The 25,266-nt window shown below is 39.3% G+C and overlaps 1 protein-coding gene across 1 annotated transcript in view; it reads right to left on the bottom strand.

Moving 5' to 3' along the window:
• LOC107546063 (collagen alpha-4(VI) chain-like) overlaps nucleotides 1–25,266 on the bottom strand; it is an 82,860-nt gene that overhangs the window by 44,417 nt on the left and 13,177 nt on the right. The window contains exons 6-16 of the mRNA XM_087824617.1: nucleotides 24,221–24,766; nucleotides 23,312–23,866; nucleotides 18,634–18,959; nucleotides 17,561–17,639; nucleotides 15,430–15,575; nucleotides 15,210–15,302; nucleotides 13,510–13,563; nucleotides 7,712–7,783; nucleotides 6,850–6,876; nucleotides 5,378–5,422; nucleotides 3,169–3,222 (exon numbers count right to left, since the gene is read on the bottom strand). Coding sequence (XP_087680743.1) covers nucleotides 3,169–3,222; nucleotides 5,378–5,422; nucleotides 6,850–6,876; nucleotides 7,712–7,783; nucleotides 13,510–13,563; nucleotides 15,210–15,302; nucleotides 15,430–15,575; nucleotides 17,561–17,639; nucleotides 18,634–18,959; nucleotides 23,312–23,866; nucleotides 24,221–24,766 — 1,997 coding nt within the window. The remainder of the gene's footprint in view (nucleotides 1–3,168; nucleotides 3,223–5,377; nucleotides 5,423–6,849; nucleotides 6,877–7,711; nucleotides 7,784–13,509; nucleotides 13,564–15,209; nucleotides 15,303–15,429; nucleotides 15,576–17,560; nucleotides 17,640–18,633; nucleotides 18,960–23,311; nucleotides 23,867–24,220; nucleotides 24,767–25,266) is intronic.

The raw sequence follows: 25,266 nt of genomic DNA, 5'->3' as shown, positions 1-25,266 counted from the left end.
AAAAAACTGTCACTTTTTAAAATCATCTATTACCTAAAGGAAAGAAAATGGGAAAATAAGAATCAAATTAAAAGAGCAATTTTGCCTTTGAACTTTAAATCATTTACTGCCAAAGAGGTGAGGTTGAGACACAGAAAAGAACATTTTTTATTGGAAATCTGTGATATGCTTGACCCTAAGTGTGCATTACCTCATTTAACCTTCACAATTCAGGAACTGAGGCTCAGAGAAGTGGAGCCCAGGTCTCTCTACTACCAAATCCCTTGATCTTTCCACTCTACCCTGATGCTCCCACACAGAAATGCATGTAAGAAAAACAAGAAGGCTTTCTCCATCATGAACATGGACAACATTAGCAGAACAAGATCTCATGAAAAACAGGGAAAAAGAGAGGAAAATGCTTCCAGAGCTCCTGACTGCTGTACACAGGGAACCAGAGAGGCAAAGCAACTTGCTGTAAGACTATGACATAAGCAAATGATTGCTTCTCTTAAAACCTGCCCTTAGTGGTACCATATCTGTGTAGTAGTTCCCACAGAGCCACAGAACCTTCCTCAGATAATGTTATGTGCCTGGTTCTGAAGGGTATACACCATACTCTGAAAGTAATGAAGTGAGACCCTTCTCTGAGATCTGGCTCTCAGACACAGAACGAATGGAATGTTCTCTAGGCTCCAAAAGATGCTATCTGGTAATGACTTGAGACCCCTCCTGACCTCTTTCCTGGTCTGATACAATGGTAAAAGGAAGTTAGTTAATTCTAAATTCTAATTCTGCTGCTTAATTTACTAGGTAGGCAAATTTCTTTGACTTCTCTAAGACAATTTTCTCATTTGTGAAACAGATATACCTATCTTATAGGGTTGTAACAGGGATTAAATGGAATGATAAATTAAAGTGCCTAGCACAGAGCCTGGCATATGGTTCCTATTATGATTTGTCCAACTTCTAGTCCTTCCTTTTTCTGACTCAGACACTGGATTCCAGAGTAATATTCCAAATCTGTAGCTTTGAACATGTATTCTTTGCCTAGAAACTTTCAGTAGCACCTGATTATACAGTAGAAAAAAACAAAACCCCTAAACATGTCATTAAATTGACTCCAGACTTTCCTCTCACTCTTTGTATTATTTATCTCACCTTCCACTCCCGTTGAATTGGCAACCTTGTTTGTCTGAGCCCACTGAGTTCTTCTAACTCTATGGGCCCAGCACGCTTCCGCTGAGCCACTCTGCTACCCGTGAGTTCTTCTAACTCTAAGCCTTACTGTGTTCTTCACCCGAAATACACTGTGTGTCTCTCTCACAAACGTCTGGGTAAAAAAAATGTCTTGATTTCCTGTGTGCCCTGGAATGCCAGAGGCCTCTCCACCCTTCAGCACCATTCTCAAATGCCACAGACCTTAGTATGGAGGGTTGGTCTCTTGCCCTTCTTCTTTCCTCCCTCCTCATCTGGTTGTTACTCATCCTTTAAATTTCATTCCATCTTTACTCTCTCGATGAAGCCTTCCTGACTACACAGGCTGAATCAGATCTCCCTGTCATGCACTTATCTCACCAGTAATCTTACATCCATTTCCATGATTATTTCATTAACAGCTGTCTCACCCCCAGAGAGTCCAGTTCTGAGATACAGAACCCATGCCTGCTGTTCCCCATTCTATAGTCATGCCAAAATTACAATAGATGCTCAATAAATCTTGATGATTGATCAGATGAAGAAACACCACTCTACTTTAGATTCCTCTCCAAGTCACTGTGCTCCCATTCATTCTTTAGTTGCACCATTCTTAAAGCCTTTATCTTATCCTATCTTATATTACAGTTCCTCCTATACAAACCTCATCTCCTGCCCCAGTTAATAAGCTCTTTGTTGGTCATAACCATGACTTATTTACTTTTGAATTCTAATTTGTGTCTAGCAAAATACTCTATACAGGCAAGCAACACTTGACAGGAGTTTATTGAAATTCACTAAACTCAATGGAAACTATAGGCCTTCCAGTCTTGAAGGAAGTGTGGTGTCCCCTGCCTTCTCCAAAATCTCATTGACAAACTGCAGGTTGAAAATTAAACCTCAATAAAAAGCCATTTCTTATGAGTTCCTGTTTCACTTGTCAGAAAAATCAATCCATACCTTGCAGCAAAGCATTACTCTAATTCCACGTGGGATACAAAAAAAAAGTGAATAAATTTTATTCCCTTTATCTAATCCAATCAAACAACAGAGTTTGATTATAGTACTGTGCTGAGATGGATCCTTCAGGCTGTATTCTGTAATTAATTACTAATGTCTGCCATGGGCACAGGAAGGAAGAGTTTAGTATGTACACCTTCCCTTACATAGAAATATAAGATCAGCATGAGGCAGTGTACAGTCACCATTAAGATAGTACAAACAATGTACACTGGAAGGATATAGAGAAGGGAGAGCTCTACACATTAACATGGTCAATGAGAGGACCATGAGGAGGAAAGGCAGGAGCTGGAAACTGAAGAAAAACTGATCATCAAATAAGCCCTGAAGATGAAAGCAGGGAAAAGACATTCCAGGTGGGCATGCATAAGGAATCTTCAGGGGACAGTGAGTATAGCTTGACTGAGGAGGATTCCTCTCTTTATCATTTTTCGATTACGATTGGCATATGATATTATATTGGTTTCAGGCACACAACATAGTGATTAGACATTTACATCACTTACAAAGTGATCACCCTGACAAGTCTAGTATCCACCTGGCACTATAGTACAATGTTATTGCCTATATTCCCTATGTGGTACTTTACATCTCTGTGACTATTTTATAACTGTCAATTTGTACTTCTTAATCCTAGGAAGGACACTTCTTTACCAAGATTAGTGAGAAATGCTGTGGAAAGGCCTTGGGTATAAGACTAAATCATTGGCAACAGGGAGACATAAAAGCTAGTGATACGGGGAATGAGTTACGGTTCTAAAGCACAAAAAACTAAGTAACATTACCCATTTCATTATCAGCAGAGTCAGGCCTTAAGTTGTAGGTTCCAAACAGTCATCTAATATGTATTTCCCTTTAACCCCCAATCTAGTAATTAAGCCACTGGATGATTCTTTCCCAGAACTTAAAAATAAACTGTTAAGGTCATTTTAACCAATAGAAATATGAGACAAAAATATCCTCATACTTTACCAGATTTCCCTTATCTCCTTTTTCTCCAGATGATCCTGGGATCCCACGATTACCCTAAAACATAAAATAAATATGCAAAACATCTTTGTTATATTAGTCACACCAGAGTTTTTTTCACATACTTTCACATTCTAGCCAACAGTAGAAAGTTTCTTTACCATTCTATTTCTGAGTATGTGACAGACTAGCTGCCCTGAACAATCCTGACCCTTTGAAAAACAGTCTAAAATTCAAGATAACAAACTGCAAAATATTTCACATACATTAATGACCTGAGTTTTAAAAGACAGAGAGAGAGAGAAATCTTTTGAGTTCAGAATAAAGAGAAAGCAGGAATCAACAGAAGTGATAGCCACCAGCTGTCCTAAGGACTTCTGATCACTCAATGTGAGCGTGGTGTAAAAAACACAAGCTGATCATTTATTTTAAAGTGGTCCTAGGAGGGGGTGCCGCCAAGTAACGTGGCAGAAGCAAACAACCTTCAGCTCGGGCCTTAAGGACTTCTCACAGAAAATTTTCAATAAAAAATGAGTTTAAATCAAAAGTCACAACACACATGAGGGAGGCACCAGGATGGGGGAACCAGCAGAAGAATAGACAACAAAATCAGACTTGCATTGACTATAGATACGGAATTATCATATATAGAATATGAAATAGGTATATTTAATAAATTTAAATAAGAAAGGAATTTATTTTTGAAAAGCAACTTAAAAAAAAGCCAAGAAGATTTGAGAAAGAATAAAATAAAATACAACTTTTTGAAGTGAAAATTAGAATAATTGGAATTTAAAATGTTATTGACAGGTGAAAAGGCATATTAAGCAAAGTGACTTAAGGATTAGTGAATTAGAAACTGGAGAAATTATTCAGAATGCAGCACAGAAAGACAAAGAAATAGGAAATATGAAAGAGAGGTTGAGACATTGAGTGTAGCCCTGGCTTGGTGGCTCAGATGGTTGGAGTGTCAGTCCTTATACCAAAAGGTTTGGGGTTCGATTCCTGTCAGGGCACAAGCCTAGGTTGCAGGTTCGATCCCTAGTCTGGGTGCATACGGGGAGCGACTGATGTTTCTCTCTCATATCAATGTATCATTGCTCCCTCTCCCTCTCCTTTCCTCTTTCTCTAAAATCAATAAAAAACATCCTCAGGTGAGAATTAAAAAATAATACTTTATAAAGAGACATTGAGTATCGAATGAGAAGGTCTCCCAAATTGTTAATTAGACTTCCATAAAGAGATATGAGAGCCTGGCGTGGCTCAGCGGCTGAGCGTCGACCTAGGATCCAGGAGATTGCGGTTGGATTCCCGGTCAGGGCACATGCCCAGGTTGTGGGCTCGATCAATGACTCGCTCATCATTGATGTTTCTATCTCTCTCTCTCCCTCTCCCTTCCTCTCTCTAAAATCAACAAAGATATATTTAAAAAATTAAAATAAATAAAAATAAAGAGATAATAGAAAAAAATTAAAAGATAAAAATATCAACATGATAATTTGCTAAGGATTTTCTAAAACCTATAGAAGGTCCAAATGCTCCGAATCACAAGCCTACTAAGTCCCACACAGGATAAATAAAAAGAAACCCACAGCTGGACATTTCTTATTGAAACTGCAGAGAACTAGAAACAAAGCGACCATTTCATGGATAACTTCTTCACAGCAATAATGAAAGACAGAGATAACAGAAGCCATAAAACTATGAAATTACATCTCAAAGTGGTAGGAAAAAAATGTTTCCCCAAGAACTATCTTTCTAGAAAAAAAGGGTAAAATAAAGAGATTTTCAGAAAAGCAAAAACCAAAGGAGCTTATGAACTTCATTAAAGGAAATTCTAAAAGTCCTACCATAGACAAAAGAAACAGGACCTTTTTATGTTCGTTGGAAGGCATCAGTAATAGTAATAAATATGAGGGTAAAGCTAGATAAGCATTGACTAAATAACACAATAATTATAGTGTCTAGTTGGTAGAATTTAACAAAAAATGGAAACAAAATCCTGGACAATGCTATGTATTACAGGCAGCGGCTGGTTAGAGCTAAGTTGCTAGGATCCTTCTATTTTGCAGATAAGGGCAAATACATAAATTAACTTTAGACGTTGAGCATGCATGTTAAAAATTTCTAGACTAACTGTGAAATGTATGAATAGAGAGTATAAATGCCAAACTAGTAGAGGGAGGAACAAAGGATGAGAAACTTGCTGTACCTGTTCTCCATCCAAGCCATCAACACCTTCCTCACCAGGGCTGCCCTGTGAACCAAGGGGCGAAGTTAGAGGCAAAAGGACCAGGTGTACACGGTTATTGCTTTGATGTTCGTTTCCATACTAATATTTTTTTTCAGTTAGAAGAATCTAGACCTTCCAAAACAATGTTTATATACTGCATTCAATTATTATAAAGCAATGATTTTTCCCCCCCACAAAAAGTCATTAGTGTTATATACTGTTTTTCCTGGCAGTTTCAGGGGTCAAAGAAAATGCTAGGGGGAAAAAGAAACTCAAATTTTGGATAGAAGGACTTCCTTTGAAACTTTTGCACTGGACACAAGTAACTTGTCCAGAAGACTGAATGAAACCTTGCCCACTGGTTGTCAGCATGTTAAAGATGGTCTTTTGGTCGTTGACTTTTTTTTTTATTTGAAAAGACTGGCAAATATGCCTGAATTAATCTTCATAATGGAAACTTGGATGATTAAGGAAGAATTAAATGGGAGTGTATCCATACGTGTGCATTTTGGGAGACTTGCAGTAAAAAAACGCCCTTAAGAAAAGATATGAAAACCTGAACTAGATAAGAATAAAAACTGGCAGGTGCAGTGACATCTGATCTAATATGCAATCACTTTCAAGTTATGGGCCCTTTGTATTGCCAGCTATCCCAAAATGACAGTTAACACATTTCTTTTAAAATATCTTTTGGGGAAAATATTCAGTTTTGCAAGCAGAATACAATGTCTTTTGCATGTGTGAAATAGCTGATTTACTCATACTGTCCCCATGAGGAAATCTGGTTTCAGGCTTTTTTTTTTTTTTAAACCAAAGTACAGCCAAGTTCGTGCATGAAAGTAAGCATACCAAACTCCCAGGCTAAAATTACATGACATACTGGCTACAGGCCATCGGGGTGAATCAGTGGTCCCGAGGCCGATGAATAAAGAAGCTTTATCGGCCCTTGTCTCTCTAGTTCATTACTTGGCAACCACTCCCTCAAAAGAGTGGGAACATAATAAATATTTTTTCAATAAATGAGAAAATGGATCTGAATCTGAGTGTAAAGTCATTCCCTTCCTTGGCCACCTCGTTTCTTACCAGCTCCTTTCCTAGTGTCCCTCTCCCATTTGATGCCCACCTTGACCAGTCCCTCCCAACCACACCTTGAATTCAGGACCAACTCTTTCAGACCATCATGAGATAAACATGGTGACTCAATTATTATAGAGTTAGCAAGGCTTGAAATGATAATATATAAATCCCTACCTTAAACCTGAAATATATGTCTTACAAATAGCCATTCCATAGCATGGCAGCTTGGCTCTCAGTATACCATCTGACACATCCCCTCACCTAAAAGTTTTAAGCCCCACCTCAGTCAAGCCAAGGAAAAGCAACTGGACTCATTATTTTGTTTCCCAAAGAAACTGCTCTCCAGTTTAAGAAGAGTAAGGAAAGTAACCTACCTTCTCTCCTGAAAACCCTCGTGCTCCCTAAAGTTAGGAAGAAATAAAAAGAATTGAGCTTGAATTACATTTTTAAAACATCATTTCATTTAGGAAACCATATGTTCCCTGGTTTCAAGAAAATGCACTTATTAGTTCAAAACGAGGATTTCTTCTCCAGCAACTGTAATGGACGTCGCACACAGCACTCTGATTACTACCACTTCCCTGTGACTTGGAAGAAAATTGCACCTTGTAACTCTTCACATTGTAGGGTGAGCAGGAAATAGCAGTGACCTGCCTCTTACGATTATAACAATCGTTTTTCAAACAAAAATGACAATACACTGGCTAACAAGCATGAGAGAGCTTCGAGGAATAACAGGACAAATTAATTGCAAGAGTAACTTGTTAGAATACATAGAAAAAAAATAAAAAAATAAAATACATAGAACATGGTCACTGGGGTCATAAAAAATCTCCATAGGACTCCAAGATTATAGAAATGTTTTTCTGGCTTTATTAAAGGAGATTCCCCTTGAGTGGGAAATTATTGAGGTGCACGTTCAACACTGGCTGCCAGAGTTCCTCAGCAGGATTAAGCTCTGTCTACCCTTGGTGGCAATCTCACTGAAAATTTGCCCTTTTTAGGCCACCTTCCCTCCCGGTCTAACTTCTCCACTCCCTACAAGTGTTTACTGAGATTGCCTCCCAATAAATTAGTTGCACTTGATTCTGTTTGTCGGGCTCATCTGCTCGGAAACCCTCCATCTCAGGAGGAACCAAGATACCATACCTATGTTGAAAGATTAAGGTTTTTTTCAAACTCAAGGGATGAAACAGAGATAGGGGGGAGAATTCCACAGCTCAAGGTCACACTCACCTTAGGCCCTCTCATACCTGGACATCCTTCCTCACCTTGGGGTCCAGGAAAACCTTGGGGGCCTCTTTCTCCCTGTGAAATAAAGATTCACATGGAGACAGTCAAGCACCTGATGAATTTAACCCAACAATAATGATCATAAGAATGACTAAAATATGACACGGTCCTTACAATTACTTCTACATCCTCAGAGACCTGATTGGATCACCTGCTTGGCAATCAGAATGCTCATCCATCAACTACCCATATTGATGGCCCCAAATCATACAAGTCCAGATCATCTATATTTTTATCACTTTTGTCAAGCCACATGGGCAAAACTTCAGCATTCAAACAAAACTGAGATGTGTCTGAACATTTCCTTCAGGCAGCTACAACTAGATGGTCTCCTTGTAGTGCCACAAGAAATAAACCACTATTTAACTTTCTCCTCTAGGTGAAATCCTGCCCCTTCCTAAGGTATGGATCGTTTGTGACCTCTTCTTCTGAGAAGCCTTTTCTGTTATATCATGTGTTGTTTTTGTGTTATACTCTTTTCTGCCATGTTGTGAGCTTCTTGATGACAAGGACAATGTCTCATTTATTTATCTCTGGGTTTTCAGCCCTAAGCACAGTCTCTGGCACACAGTAGACATCCAACCAGGATTTGAAAAATTACCTCCTGAATTATATTAATGAATATAACTTTTCTCCATTTATAAAATGTGGATCTGGATAATACTGATTCTAGTCATTAAAAGATTGTTGTATTGAACACATGAGATACTGTATTGAAAGTACGTCATAAATCATATGCCTTGGACAAATTATGGGGTTTTATACTTAACAAACAGCAAGACATAATGAGAAAAGCACAGGTTCTAGCATCAGACAGACTTGGGTTTGGACACGTCTCCAACCCTCTCTATCTGACCTTAGTAAATCACTTTCTCTGAGTTTCTACTTCCACGTCTATAAAATGAAACTATTAGCATGTGTTGGTTGGGTTGTAATGAAGATTAAATGTCATAATGTATACAAAATGCCTAATGTAGGGCCTGACATACAGTAGATGTCAAATAAATGTCTACTTCCCCTTCTTCCTAGTCTACATGCATTTTTAGGTTCAGTGCATGGTGTTTCAGTTTCATCTGGAAATTTTAACTCTAACACATTTACTGTATTATATTGCTCTATGCAGCATTATGAATCATGAATAATTGGTTGTTGTGTTTATTAGAAAAGAGTTGTGATATATAAAACAAATGCCCCTGATAAAGCAGAGACACCAAGGGAAAATGTTTACAGTTTTATTTTTAACAAAACATTAAAAATAAACCCACTCTTAGAATGGCCATCATAAAATAAAAAAAAGTATTGGCAAGAATGTGAAGAAAGTGGAACCATTATGCACTAGTGAGACTATAAAGGAGTGTATCTGCTGTTGAAAACAGTAAGGTCGTTTCTCAAAAAAGTCGAAATGGAATTACCGCATGACCTAACAATTCATTTCCAGATGTGTACCCCAAAGAATTGGAAGCTAGGTGTCAAACAGGTATTTGCACCAACATAGTCACAGCAGCATTATTTGCAGTAGTCAAAAGGTAGAATAGCCAATTGTCCACTGACAGGTGAATGGATAAACCAAAGTGGCATGGTGGCATATACATACAATGGAGTTATTCAGCCTTAAAAAGGAGGGGATTCTGGCCCTGGCTGGTGGCTCAGTTGGTTGGAGCATTGTCCAGTACACCAAAAGGTAGCAGGTTCGATTCCTGGTCAGGGCACATACCTAGGTTACGGGTTCAATCCCTCGTAGGGCACTTATGGTCTCACATCGATGTTTCTCTCTCTCTCCCCACCCCCTTCCTCTCTAAAATCAATAAACATATCCTCAGGTGAGGATTTTTTTAAGAAGATTTTAAAGAAAATTTTTAACAAAAAGGAAAGAGATTCTGACATGTGACAGCATGGATAAACCACTATCCCATAATAGGTAAAATTTGAAAATATATAGAATTTGTGAGATTGTATTTTCCAAAGAAGGCCACAACAAAATGTCCCTGAGCTTCCGCCCTGTGACCTGCCACACCCCATCGAGAGGAGTCTAATCCCCCCGCCGGACTCTTGATCTGCTCTGGATTTAGTGACTCAGTTGTACCCAATTGAGTGTGGCAGACAAGTTACCGCCTAACTTCTGAGTCTTGCTCAGAACCTGGCGGCTTTGGCCTTAGTCTCCTGGAAAGCTCACTCTTGGGACTAACCCTCCCTGTTGGATGTTCCCTCTGCGACCCAGCTGCCATATGCCATACACTTTCGCCTCAGACGACCAGCTTGCCAGCCAGGCCAGCCATCCTAACAGAGAACCAGAGTGTGAGAGAGGAGGCCCTGCTGAGACTTCAGACATCCAGGCAAGAGGCCCCTGCTGGCCTCTTTTCAGTTTCCCCACCCACCGAGTCTGAGAACTTAATGATTGTTGTTTCACACCACTAAGGGTTTTCTGATTTGGGTTTTGGGGGGTAGGGCAGTTATTTGTCCTTATAAACTTTCAAATTAAGGGCCTACAAATTAAGGGTCCCATCAGTAAACCTGTCCATCTGCAAAGAGATGCCTTTGCTGTGGAGCAGCCCAATCTGACCTGCTTTGAGGGGAAATGACATTAAAAGCCCTTCAGGAGACAACATATTTTGAAGTCAAAGTCTCTTGTGAGAAACGTAGTAAAAAGCAACCGAGACCGACTAGAGCTGCACTGGTAGCCACTAGCCACACATGTCTAGTCCAAATTAAAATGAGTTGTAAGTGTAAAATACACACTGGATTTCAAGGACAGTATACTTACAAAGTAAGATATCTCATCAATTTTTATATTAGTTACATGTTGAAATAATTATATTATGGATATATTGGGTTAAATAAAATATATTATTAAAATCAACTTCACCTGTTTCTTTTTACATTCTTTAGAGTGCTACTATAAAATTTTAAATTATATAAAATTATACACAGTAGCCCCACCCCTCACTACCAGGAGATATGTTCCAAGACCCCCCGTGGATGCCCGAAACCACAGATAGCATTGAACCCCATGCATACTATCATTGCCTGTACATACATGCCTATGGATAAAGTTTAATTTATAAATTAGGTACAATGAGAGATTAATAATAACTAATAATAAAATAGAACAATGACAACAATATACTGTAATAAAAGTTAAGTGGACGTGGGTGGTCTCCCTAGAACCATCTTATTCTATACTCACCCACCTTCTTCTTGTGCTGATGTGAGATGCTAAAGTGCCTACCTGGTGAGCTGCACTTGCACTCTGAGCTGTGACAGCAAAACCAGCACAGATTTCTTTCTTCTTCTTCACAATTTCACAGACAGAAGATTCATTCTCACCATAGATCTTTAGCAACTTCAGCATGTGATCTTTTCTTACTTAGTAAGTCAAGAACTTTCACCTTTTCACTTAAAGGAAGCACTTTATGGCTCGTCTCTGGCACACCTGACTTGCCAGCATCACGACTCTTGCACTTTGAGGCCATTATTAAGTAAAATAAGGGTGACCTGAACACAAGCACTGTGATAAGGTGGCAGTCAGTCTGATAACCGAGATGGTTGTTAGGTGACTAACGGGCGGGTGGGCACGACTACAACGTGCAAACTCTGGACGATGGGATGATTCACCTCTCCCAAGTCACAGCACGAGATTTCATCATGCTGCTCAGAGCCAAGCAGAATTTCAAATGTATCAATTGTTTATTTCTGAAAGCTTCCAGTTAAGATTTTGGACAGAAGTTGACTACAGGGAACTGAAATCTAGAAAGGAACACAACAGATAAAAGGAGGCTACTGTATGTCACTCGCATTATATTTCTAGCTCTGTACTAGGGGGTCTTTATAAAATATCTTGGCTTTAAGGTAATAAGACAGAAGAGAAGGGGGGCAAAATCATCTCCCACTCTGGGCAGACAAAGCCTTGTTTATCCTGTTTGTCTGAAATTGGTGGCGATGATCCTAATGGGTTGGTCAGTGCTTGACAAACTCTCTTAACTTTGGTGAGGCTCATTGAACCACAGGCCAAGCAGAAAAATAAAATAACACTTAAGGGACATTTTAAAACTTCATAAAAATGAGAAGGGATATTTTCACTACTCCTAAACAAAATAGAAAATAATCCACAATTCACATTTCTGAATGCATTTCTAACGTCTAAGATTATGCATACTGGGACGAAATAGAAATTGAGCAAGTCTCCCAGAAGTGTAATCAAGGAAATGGATCGGCTTACATAGGTCTCAGCAGGTGCATTTCTCTCTACTTTCTGCTTATTTTCTGTTTGGGCGCCTAAACGTTCAGAATAATAAAACAATGTGCAATGGAGACTTTAATGCTTGTATATACCAACAGTTTGAAAAGTTTGGTACAAGGGCCTCTCAGATCCCCAAGACCCTTTGGGAGGGGGTGCTCACAAAGTCAAAGCTATTTTCCCAATTACACTAAAATGTTATTTTATTTTTTATTTTTATGCTCTCCCAAGTATATAATAGAGTTTTTAAGGGGCCACACAGCAGTGGTATCACAACAGACTGAATACAGAAGCAGAGATATGAATCTAGCTCAATAAGCTAGGCCTTAAAGATATTTGAAAATATGTTTTAAAAATGCCACTTTCCTCACTAATATATTTTGTTTTGGAAAATATCATTACTTTCATACAAGAGTATGTCACTTATGTTAAGGGTTTTATTTTTGTTACTTTGAAATAAAATAGATCACTGAAAATTCAGTTTTAATTTCTAGTGTGGTAAATAAAAATAGATAGAAACCACATCAACAAAAACTCTTCAAGGTCCTCAGTAAAAAAAAAAAAAAAAAAAAAAAGTATATCCTGAGATCAAAAGGCTTGAGAACAACCTAAGAACTTATATGCATATATGCATAACCCAAGGACACAGACAATAGTGTAGTGATGGCCTGGAGGGGGTGGTGCAGAGTGGAGGGGATCAATGGGGGGGGGAAGGGGACATTTGTAATACTTTCATCGATAAAGATAAATTAAAACAAAACAAACAAACAAAAAGCTTGAGAACCAGTGGTATATACAAATCAACTGTAAAATAGACGCCTGTGGTGAAGTGGTTTTCCATATTTAAAATTAACTGAAAACAATGGAGTTTTAAAATCCTTTTGATATTTATATGATATAATAAATATGATCTCTACTATATTTCAGTCCCCTAGCTAACAATTCTCCCTTTAATATACATTTTTCTCCACAGGCAATCATATGATAGATAACTTTCCCTTGCCCAGGGATGTATCCAGGCATCTATACAAACTATCAGTGGGTAAGGGTAACCATAATTCCATCTCCTTTCAGCCACTCAGGAAGACATGTGAGGGATCAAGTTCTAAGAATGGCCTGATTCTCTTCCATTTATTTAGTTAAACCACTTACAAACATGACTAAGTCATTAACAGTAACAAATTACCTGCAATTTAGCTCAAGATTAACAACTACTATTACATGCATGCACATCAGACGCAGGCCACATTTTCAGTCATCACGAATTCACTCAGTAAAAAAACAAAACACTTCCTCATTAAACACCTTCTAGAGACTATGTATCTATACACAATTTGCCCACCTGACATTTGTTAGAATAAGTGGTTATTTTTACATACATTTAAACCCGTTTTATCTTTTTAAACCCATTTTTAAATGGCATAGGTAAGAAAAATGTTCATGACTTAAGTGCAATTAAGTATTGCTAGTGTTCCATCAAAGAAAACAATTAAGATTTAGTACTTACATGTCTCCCTTCTTCACCGGGATGACCAGGTAATCCATCAGGCCCCTTCTCTCCCTGAAAAGAAAAGAAATCAAAATAAATAACTTGGACTCTAAATTCTTCATATCTGGAAGCTACATGAAAGAAAAATTGTTACTAATAGATCACCGTGTCTCACTGAGTTGGCATTTTATTGAGAATCTACTAAATATTGAGTGCAGTGCACAAAGACATATAGAAACAAGTATTCATGGTCTATCTTAAGGAAAACTTGAATACCTGTTTGTCTTAATAATTGATACATCAACCTATTTTTATTTTTCTAAAATAACTTCTTATGCCATTCTATTGTGAAAATCCAAGCAAAACTAGTTTCTAGTCAAATGTTTAAGGAAAACTGTTATTCTTAAAGAGGGCTTTGACCTTGTTCTACAAAACATCAGTAAGCAAAGGTGTTGGCAACCATATTACTTATTTCTGTATCACTCGGCTATTTAGTCTCTTTCTCTTTTTTGTTAACTTCTTTTTAGATACCTAAAAACACAAACCATTTCTTCTTGAGAGAGTTTGCCTTACCATTTTATAGCCAGATGTGTTTGTTTAGTCTAAAAACTGGTAATAAGACATGGGAGCCATAGTCTATTTGTGATCAACAAAGATATGAAAGTCAACATAACCAACCACTAAATTTTAACAAACAGAAGGAGCAGAGAAGTCAAAAAGTCAAAACACTCTCATCTTTGACCTCTGAGGCATAGTCCTTAAGTTGCATTTCAAAAAAAAAAAAACAAAGTCAAGAGATTCCCAAGCTTGATTTTCTGATTTTCCAGTGTGATGTTTAAGAATAATATGAAGGCCTATCCAGTGTTGCACAATGGTTGAGCATCGACCCATGACCTAAGAACAATGTGAGGGGGGAAATAAGCTAGTGCTAAGGCATAATTGCAATTTATTTTTCAAAAAATAATTACACAGTTTATACTACTCTAAATTAAGATTGATCCCCAAAGTCAATAGATCTCATTCCAACAACTTCATGGAAAACCTTACAAAGAGAGCATGTAAAACCATGGGCAAAGCCAAGGGGGGTGATTCAAGCTTACATTGTGGGTTTGTGACTCTAACCTCATCATGAAGCTATATTTCCCATGAGAATGGAACCTTGTGTCCCTGGATGTCTGAGGACCATTTCTAATGAGATATTCACTCATAAAAGTGTGAAGCAGTAAATTCTCTCCCACTTAACTCAGAGTTAACAGAGAGATGCAAATTAACCCCTAGTAAACCAGTGATTGTATCTTTCCTCAGAGTGTGATGCTATAGACTGGGAGGTTAGGTAGGGGGGAAAGGAGCATTGACTACTGTAAAGAAAGCAGAAGATGGACAAATGAAAATTTTGGAGACAAGTAAAAACTTCTGTGCAGTGAGATAACTTATGGAAGTATCTAATAGAGTGGAAATAATGTGAGTCAGGAAGACAGGGGTTTAAATTCAAAAATACCTCTTCATAACTGTGTAACTTTGGGAAAGTGATGGTCCCTCTCTGAGCATCAATTTCAAACCCATTAAATAACATTCACCTCCAAAGTTTATTAGGAGGGTAGAATTAGAAGAAAACTGTGTTAAAGGTGTAACACAGAGCCTGGTATGTAGTCACCTACAATCATCTACTTGAAATGTCATCTCTCTCCCTCCCCCATCCACACTCAATAAATTCTCACCTTCCTCCCAGGGCTCCCACCATCACCTCTGTGTCCATCTTCTCCAAAACACTTTGCATACACATTGCAGCATGTTCTTTCTGCAATTGTGTCCTGAAAGACATAACCCATATCACATATTTTTTTTCATCTGTTAACCTACACCATATTACACACTAAAGAGACAAAATTCCCTCAGGATTTTTAAAACCCTGTGGATGGCATTTAAAAAAATACTTACAAGTTGCTTCAGTAAGATACTTGGGAGGGATGGCAGTGTGGTGCTCAGAGGTTGACTATATGCAAATCCTCTGCCAAATTCTAGCTCCTGAAGCTCTTCCAACTTATGTACACCTTCCAGGCCAATCATGAGGAGTCCAGAGAATCCTTTAAGAAACCAGCAGGTAGGCAATTTACTTGTATGTCTTTTGAATGGTCTGCCTTTGTCTTGGCCCCAGATATTCTTCCATCACCCCACCCTTTCTATTTTTGTTAAAATCAAAACTAGCCCATGGCATTCCTTCTTGAAGAGTTGGTCTAATACATTTCAATCCCACCAGCTGAAAGTTAAGCAGCTAGGTGGAACCACAAAGGGCTTTCATAATTCCCTTAAAGTGCCTACTTTTTATTTCATACAGGGTTTTCACTTGTTATTGTGTTGGGTTACATCCTTTTAAACCCATTCCTGATGTAGATTTGTGCTTTACTCTTAGAAACTGTGGCATCATTGGGACAGTTCACAAATATTCTGGTTCCTCTCCTTAAGGGGACATGATATGATTTTACTTCTTTGGGAAAGTTATAAACTCTCATTTAAGCCTCAATTCCTTACCTATAAAAATATTACCTATCTCATGAAAGTTAGAACTGTCCAAATGGCTTACTCTGACCAATTAAATATGCACAGTAGTGATATGTGTCACTCCCTGGGAGACATGTAAAGAGAAGGAAACAATTTGCCTCATTTCCTTTCTCCTGCCGCAGGAATAGACCCCTCCTTCAGCCTGAGTCCTTGAGTGATGAGGATGCCACATGTATGAGTGGGTATGGAGCATAAAATGAATACATTCTTGCTACTTTAAGCCACTGAGATTTGGAGGTTGTTTGTTATTACAGCATAATTTAGCCTATTCTACTGAATCAGGCACTAACATTTCATCTGGATTTGTCCACATAACAGAGAACAAATGAACAAGGACACTGAAATTTGGCTAGAAATCACTGTTTCTAGAATTTCAGAACAAATATTAGTGTCAGTATTTTGAATAGTAAATTCACATGCACATCAGCTTTTGGCTCTTGCAAAGAAAAAAAAAAAAAAAAAAGCTGCTTAACAATCTTGTGGTTAAAAGTTTTCATAGATATTCTTAATTATTCCTGAAAATAAACTCCTGGAAATGGAACTGCTGATCTAGCACACTGGCAAAGTTTGCAGTCTTTTGTCATAGACTCCCAAATCTCTTCCAGAAAAGTTGCAACAATTTAAACTTCCAGTAGCGATCTATTTGGTAAATGTTGTTGGGAGCAAATTGTCATAAAGAATATATACTCCAGCATATCGTTAACCAAGGGAAAACATCACCCCCAGAACATGTTGAACATACTCGACTGAGGAGGGGGAAAGATGAAGGGAGCTTGAACAAGTCACATTGCTGGCTGTTCATCCAGAGTTGGCTCTAGAGCCTTTCTGTGGCACACACCGGGAATGTCCAGAGTAACCAGACACAGCTGAACAGAAGGTGCTGCCCAAGGACACCCAGCTGAGGGAGCTGATGGATGCTGAAATGCAGCCAACACACCACTCACCAAGCCAGGTGCCCAGGCACAGGATTGCACCCACCCAGAGCACTGGGCCTCTTTTTCTAATTTCACAAAGATGCCACATAGACTAGCAGCAGCCCTGGGAGATGGAGAAGGAGGAAGAGTTAGGGAGCAAACAAGGGAGGAAGGGCAGTGGAAAGAGCCAGGCCAAGATTTAGGCTGACTCCAGATGTCAGGGAAAAGAGACATATGGGCGCCTAGGTAGCCTCAAAGAGCAAGGAGCACCCACTCACCATGGAGTAGGAGTTGCGCCTTCACCCCTCTCCCCACCCTCAACAGCAGATGCCAGGCCGGTAATTTGTTGATCCTGTCTCAGAGGAGCCCCTGGTCAGTGTCAGGGATGTGTAGCCACAGGCTGTCTCAGCCCTAAATAGCCCCCTGATTCATCCAAAGAGGGAAAGTGGGTATTAGCCTGGTGGGCACTGAGCTCCTATCACCTGTGTTAACAGCCTGTAGGCTTAATAGAGTCCAGAGATGCCTGGAAATCGGTAAGAGGATCTCAGCCCCTGTGAGAGGGGTGAGGCCCACACAGGGCAACTCTGTGCACTTACCTTTGCCTCGGAGAAGCTCAGATGCTCTCTTCAGTCTCTCTAAATCATCATCCAGTCCATCTGTAAATACTAAAAGGACCTGTTGTTTGGGGGGGGGGGGGAGGAAGTGGGAAGGGAAAGGAGAGAGAGAGGGGGAAGGAGAAGGAAATGGAGAAGATGGATGCTATAAATTGCACATTTCCTTAAAATGCAAGGATAAGTCTAGCTTTTCTGGTTGTATCCAGCCTTTCACCCTGTTCCCTTTTACCCATCCATTATTCATTTTATTACACATTCATTTTTACTTCAACTTTCCCCTCAGCTCTCCGCCCCCGCAAAAAATAATAATAATAATTTGGACCAGCTTCACATGTTCACTTAAAAATATCTTCCAAAAATTCTTACAATACTCATCTTTATCAATATAAAAATACCAAAAAAGTTACATTTTCTATAATTAAAATGTGTTACCTTTACTCATAGAAAATTTTAATTTTAAAAATGAATTATACTAGTCAAGAAATAAATTCAGTGGATGCATGACTGAAGGAAAAAATAAATATAACTTCTAAAACTTGGAGATGTCATTTCTGAATGCCACATGAGATCTTGCAATGCCTATGGGCCTTTATGGGTGTAAAATTTTGGGGCATTCAGAAGGGAAGAGGTGCACTAGAGAGACATCGGCTAGCACTAAAGACAGTTCAAGGTGCTGAATGGAAAAATAACGCGTTCTACTCTGCATGGAAATCAGTGGCCATAAGGAGCTAGGGAATCTCAAGATATCTTCCATTGGTCTTTGGAATGGACCACTCCATAGAAGAATCTGGATCATTAAACTGTGGACAACTTGAGGACAAGGACTTTATGCTTTCCTCCCTACTGGCATTATTCAATATAGAGCCTCTAGCGCTTAGTAAATATTTGTTGACTGAATGAAAGTACATTTCTTGTTGGTCTTTACTGGGTAAGACTATGGATTTCCTCTGTGCAGGATCTCCAGTGAAGAACAGTTTAATTGGCCTCAGTCTCAAAAGCCTTATCCCCCAGACCCTGCCTGATGGCTCCATACATGGGTTCTCAACATTTATCACCTTCACTTTAGCAGAAGAGAGGTGGATAGCATTATCTCCCAGGGACTGCAAAAAATCCACATCCATACGGTTGCTTGTGGCAGCCTGATGAACCAAGAACTTCTGAATGATTTCATCACTATACTTCTCAAAGCCTGAGTCAAAGATAAGCTGGCCATTTGATCCAGGAACCAAGTAGCGAAACATTGTGTTGATCTGACTACAGCTGATGTTAGTAAGCAAGGCCAACTGTTGCATCAGCTCTGGCAGTAACCCTTGAAGCTTCTTCTGATTTTGCCTTGTGGGAGTGGAGATATCGATTCCTACAGACAAATCTAGGTTGCATCCTTTGAAGGCAGAGGAGAAAAAATAAAATTAGTCATCTATAGATGCATGACCAGGCCCAGAAGATATCAGCCAAGACTGCCCTGAAAAAAGAACCCCAAAATACCCATAGAAGTATAAGCTTAATAATGGCTGTTGTTTAATTTAGGGGATGGTTTGTTATACGGCAAAAGCTAACTGATACAATAGACATTGTTTCATACCGCTACACTCTGCAATCCTATTCCCTCTACCTGAAGTGTTCTTTCCCATCCCCTCAACCCCAGTCTGGTTAACTCATACATATCTTTCAAGTAGCAGTTTAATAACCCCTTCTCTAAAGCTCTTTCTCACTCAAGTCCTCAACTCCTCCAGTTGAATTATCAAATGCCTCTGATTTACTTTACTTGACCTTCTCTACCACCAAATGAGGATTCCTTGATAGTAGGACTATATCATCTTACTTTCCCAGTAACCTAATACAGATAGATGCTCGTTAAATATTTGACAAATGAAAAAAGAAGGGACTAGAAGTGAGCCTTGAGTCTCTTTCAGCATGAGCTGTACTATTTCTTTTTCCCCTGGAAGTTGTCTTCCTCATTCATCACCCATGCATATACCTTGTTTCAGGGGAGCATATTAGAAAAGACCAGGACTGACGATCTCTCCAATTTTCTGTTTCTTCTACCTGAAAACTTGTAAGCCCTCTTGGAAGGGTGTAGCTAGAATTTGAACTTTGATCTTTCAGTCTATAGCCACACACACACATATAAAAAAAGACTATCCACAAAATTCTACTGAAGAGGTAAAAGTTGATGGTCACAGATGCACCTAGATTAGAATCTGAATGAATGACTTAACATGTAACTTATTGCCCATAAAAGGGCCACTATTATTAATTACTTCTGGAAAAACATAACTTGGGACTGTCCAGGGCAAACCAGGACATGTGGACATTTTCTCCTTAGACTAGCACATTTTAGAGTATTTGGCTCAGAATCAATTAAAACAAAACTGTGTATTTGGGGGTGGGGAGCAATTTTGAGAAAAATAAATACTGGACCCATCACCAGTGAAAAGTGTTATAAACAGTGACTTACAGTTTTTCAGGGACCTGAGATCCAGGGGTGAGCCATGAGTTTTCTATCCCCTAAATATCATACTCTAGGCTAGCTAGCCAAATATGTTTCTAGAGTTGCCAAGATAGAAAATGCCTCCCTCCCTTCCTTTCATATAAAACCTCTTGGTTCTGTTTTTATTTTTTTTAAATCCTAACCCAAGGATGTGTTTATTGATTTTAGAGAGAGTGGAAGGGGGGAGGGAGAGAGAGAGAGAGAGAGAGAGAGAGAGAGAGAGAGAGAGAGAGAAAGAGAGAGAGAGAGAGAGAGGGAAACAATAATCAGTTGCCTCCCATACAAGCCTGATAGGGGATCGAACCCATAACCTAGGTATGTGCTCTGACTGGGAATCAAACTGACCACCTTTTTGGTGTGTGGGGCGACACTCCAACAACTGAGTCACCAGGCCAGGGCTTGTTTCGATTTTTAAATCTCTAATCGAAATTCACCAAAAGGAGTTTCCACAGATGTAAATCCCATTTCTATATAGAATCTGAATTCAGGAAAAAAATAATTTCCTTTTTGAGGTATGGTATATTATTCCAACATTTCTAATTTACTGCTTCCACAGGGACATTTTCAGCTGACTTTATTCTGTAATGCAAGGAGCATTTTCTTTCCCTGTTAATGGAGAGGGCTTTAACCTTGCCAGATAACCGCTAAGGTCTTTATGATTCAGCTTTATGATTCTAGAAGTCTAGAATTAATTAGATTCCAGCTATTATTAAAGTATCCAGCTAATTTTCTCAAAAAAGTCAAAGGACAAAGCTGAAGATAAATATAAATCCTAATTTACTGCACAGTGCAAAATGAACTGAAAAGAGAAGCTGGAATCCTGTATCTCTTTTCCTCTCCCAGATAATACCCAGGTGCATATGAACACAAAAATAGGACTTTAATTTCTAAAGAATCTGAACTGCTTAATGCAGGACATTCCATAACCCATGTTTACTTAAAACATGTTATACACATGCACTCTTTTCAATTGATTTCTGAGTTCACCAAGGATACTGCAAAGTGATATTCTTTAGACACTATAAACAAAAATATTAATTTAATGCTCTAGAAAATTGCCTCCAGCTTTTGACACCAAACCGCTGGGAAGTCAAACCCTGCCTCCATTATTTCCCATCTGTGTTTCTTAACCTCCTTTGTTTTTCTCATGATTATATGGAAACTGAATATCGTAATAATGCACATGCTTCACATAGCGTTGATGCAGGAATACTGGGCTTATGGGTTCCATTATATACTCTCCTATATGATTCCATACTATACTATACTTCACTATATTATATATACATTACTATAGCATATTATACCATTTGATGCCATTCTATGCTATTCTATACTATACTACTATTGTTAGAGTAGGTAGCAAGATATTATTTTTATAAAAGGAGAAAATGGAATTAGACATTATTAAGCATAATCAACTAGGGAGCATACGCCTGTTTAACCAGGAAGCTACAGCTTTACACACTCCAGGGGATAGCAGCATTGGCCCACCAAGAGGATTATCACCCCTCCCATCCCCCACGTAGGGAGCAGCCCACCCTTGGTACTGGATTGTGGTGGGGGGAGGGAAGGCTGGGAGAAACAGGGGAGGCAAGCACATGCACAGTAGAAGTCCAAATGGCTAAGTGGGACTTAAAGTACAATTACTCACTTGTTTGTGGTGATATTGGTGTAAGCAAACACACTGCGCTACCATTCCTATAAAAGTTTAGCACCTACAATTACAGTAGTAAGATATACCATCTAGGTTTGTGTAAGTGGACTCTACGACATCCACAGGAAGATGAAATCACTAAGGATGTTTTTCTCGGAAGCTATCCTCATTGTACAAATTGGTAGTTATAGAATAGCCACGGGGATGTAAAGTACAGTATAGCAAATATAGTCAATAATATTCTAATAACTATGTATGGTGTCAGATGGGTATGAGATTTATCATAATTTATATAATGTTTAATCACTGGAGTGCATACCTGAAACTAATATAATAATGTATGTCAGCTCTAACTGAAAAATATTAAATGATTTTTTTAATAAAAGAAGGTATCTTTGTCGTTAAGTGACACATGATTATATCATACTATATAACACTCTTCTATATTATACTATGTTTCATTATGCCATATGATACTAGCCTCCTGCTCAAAGTATGATTTGAGAACCAGCAAGATCAGCATCACCTGGGAGCTTGTTAGTAATACAGAATCTAACCCAGAACTACTGAATCATAACCTGCATTTTAACAAGATCTCCAGGTGAATCAAATGCATGTTAAAGTCTGAGAGGCCCTGTTATGCCCTACTCTACTACTATACCAAAAGGCAATATGAAACAGTATTTAGTGCACAAACTCTAGAACCAGACTTCCTCAAGTTCAAATCTCAGCTTTGCTATTTACTTGGGCCAAATAACCTGATTTTCTGTGCCTTGCTTTCCTCATCTGTAAAATAGTATTTGTTCAATAAGGCTATGTGAAGATTTAATTTTTTAATATATGGAAGCCCTTAGAACAGCCACTGGCACAAAATAAAACACCATCTAAAGGTTAGCTATCCTAATTACCATATGGTTTGCTGTAGAGTCTCACTCCCTGTCTGAAGAAGAGACAGTCATCCATGAAGGTATTCTCTGGGTCAATCACCCACTGAAAGGCAAGTCTTGAGATAAGATCAGAAGAACAGACTCAGACCATTATGAAGAGGAACACTTGTCTCTGGACCTTGCTGTTTTGGATAAAAGCTTGAGGAGATAAAATGGGATTGAGGATGACCTAGGCCATATGGAAGCAGATTAGTGACAAAGTGGAGAGACGCCTGTACAGAGCCACATAGAAAAGAATGTGTTCTATTTCATATAAACTACTACCTAACCGATTATTCTCTGCTTCTATTTCCCTTTCATATGCCCAAATCTTCAGTAAGCTCTGTTTATGCATTCCAGTCTGGTTTCATCCATCTACAAGGAATAAAGGTAATAGTTGTGAGGACTTCCTAGAGACAGAATTCTGAGGAAGTTCAGGTCTCTGGAGGCCAGAGTGGAGACAGCGAGGGAATGATTTAAAAGAATCCCCAGGGGAAGGTGAACCACAGTATTAGGAGTTCAGTCCAGTTGTCCTCTCCACAGGTGACCTTCCTTCCCTCCCCCAGCTAGAAGGATCAGTTTTACTTTAAGAGAGCCAACTGGGTCCCTGACAACTCTGATGGGCTTGCAGATTAAATAACAAACACTTTGTCACTCACCTTCTGGAATGCAGACCTTATAAAGAATTTCCTTCTCCAGATTCTGCAGAGACTCAAAATTTTCTTCATGGTACACTTTGCCAGGGTCATTAGTAATCTCCAAAAGCTGAGAGCTTTTGGCTTCTCCCACCCCAATGGCAAAGATAATTATGTTTCTGTCCCTGAGGGCCTTGGCTGGTATGGCTACATTGTCCTGAGAGACCCCATCAGTGATCACAATCAAATACTGATGAACACTGGGTCTCCCTCCTCTTGAACTGCCAAAAAACGGCAGGGTGAAACTCAGGGCTTTCCCAGTGCGGGTGCCATCATTCATCTGCTGAACATTTGAGATGGCTCTGTGAATATCCACCTTTAAGGAGTATTGGTTGAGTCTGAATTCTTCCTGGGGGGTGGTGCTGAACTGCAAAAGGCCGATCTGAGTTTCATCAGGACCGATATAAGATAGATTCACCATCCTCTTCATGAATCCCTTCATCTTTTCAAAGTCTTTTGGGGAGATGGATTCTGAACCATCTATCAGAAAGATGATGTCAGCTTTCTTACTCTTACAGTCTGGGGGCGGAAAGGAACAGAACAGAACATTCACTCAGAGACTGAAACCAATTAATTACAAGTCCTCAGAGACAATCTGAGGTGGTATATATACAACATAAAAATATTTTTAAAGGGGGTGGAAGAGGAAGTCAATGAAATAAATTTTCTATGACCCAGCACAAACTATCTCGAAATAGACACAGCTGTATGATAAAGACATAAAAGTTGACCGGCTTGGTTCATTCCAGGTCACGGTCATTCTGTGTCCAATACTCCCTTATGTACTAGTGAATCCACACTTCAAGAAGGAAGCTTATTCTCATGGAATAGACATATATATTTGGAGAGAGAGACTGAAGAAAAAATTCTTACTCTCTGAGGAGCAGATGCTTTGTACCACTTCTTGTTGGATGGCCTTCAATGAATCGAACTCGTGCACGAAAAACATCTTGTCTTTAGCTATCTCCTTAAGCTCAGTGGTGTTAGCATCTCTGACCCCAACAGCATAAAGGATGACTCCGACTCCCCTCAGTGCCTCTGCAGCCTCAGCCACCGGGTCCTCAGACTGACCGTCAGTGATGACTATGAGATACCAAGGCACGCCTCGGCGAGCAGTGTCTGCAAAGATCTGGGCCATGTTACTCAAGGCCTCGCCGGTCATGGTGCCGCCTCCCCTCTGCTGGATGCCATCGATGGCTACCTTCAGTCTTGCCACGCTGAGATACTGGCTAAGGATGAACTGACTGTAGGTTCCATCTGAGTACTGAACCACTCCAAACTGCACTCTGTCGGGCCCGATGTGGAACATCTTTACCACCTCATTCATGAACACCTTCATTTCAAGAAAATCGTCTTGTCTGATGCTGCCAGACCCATCAATAAGGAAGTAAATGTCTGCCTTCTCGACGTGCATACAGCCTAGACAATAAGAAGCAGCAGCAGCCCGTTAGAACCCAGGTGAGATGGCGAGTAGTCCCCAGCAGAACCAAGCCCCAGCTGCTACAGCAATAACCTGCCCACTAACTCAGCCCAGGCTGGCTGCCACCCCTTCCTCTCTCATCTCCACTCCCCGGCCAGTGGGCCCCAGAGTGATCTCCAGGATAAATCATTTGCAACCAGATTCTTGTCCCACAGTTGGTTTCTGGTGAACCCCACTTGAGACATTTACTAAATGTTACTTGACGTTTCTTAAACGGGGAAGTTGAGAACAAGCTAAAAGTAAAATATCAGAGCATATTTGACGCTGTGAATTATCTCCGTATCTAATATTCCTGCTTCCCACGCAAGTCACACTTTTTAAAATATATGAACACTTTCTTAAATTTAATTTAATGTAATTACTTTAAATGAACTTAAAACTTTCTGCTTTGGATCCTGTGTCCACCGCTTACTAGCAGGCTTAGTGAGTTTATTGTGAG

This window comes from Miniopterus natalensis, chromosome 15 (genome assembly GCF_054644295.1).
Source record: "Miniopterus natalensis isolate mMinNat1 chromosome 15, mMinNat1.hap1, whole genome shotgun sequence".
Taxonomy (NCBI): domain Eukaryota; kingdom Metazoa; phylum Chordata; class Mammalia; order Chiroptera; family Miniopteridae; genus Miniopterus; species Miniopterus natalensis.
This window is presented reverse-complemented; position numbering and strand designations above follow the sequence as displayed.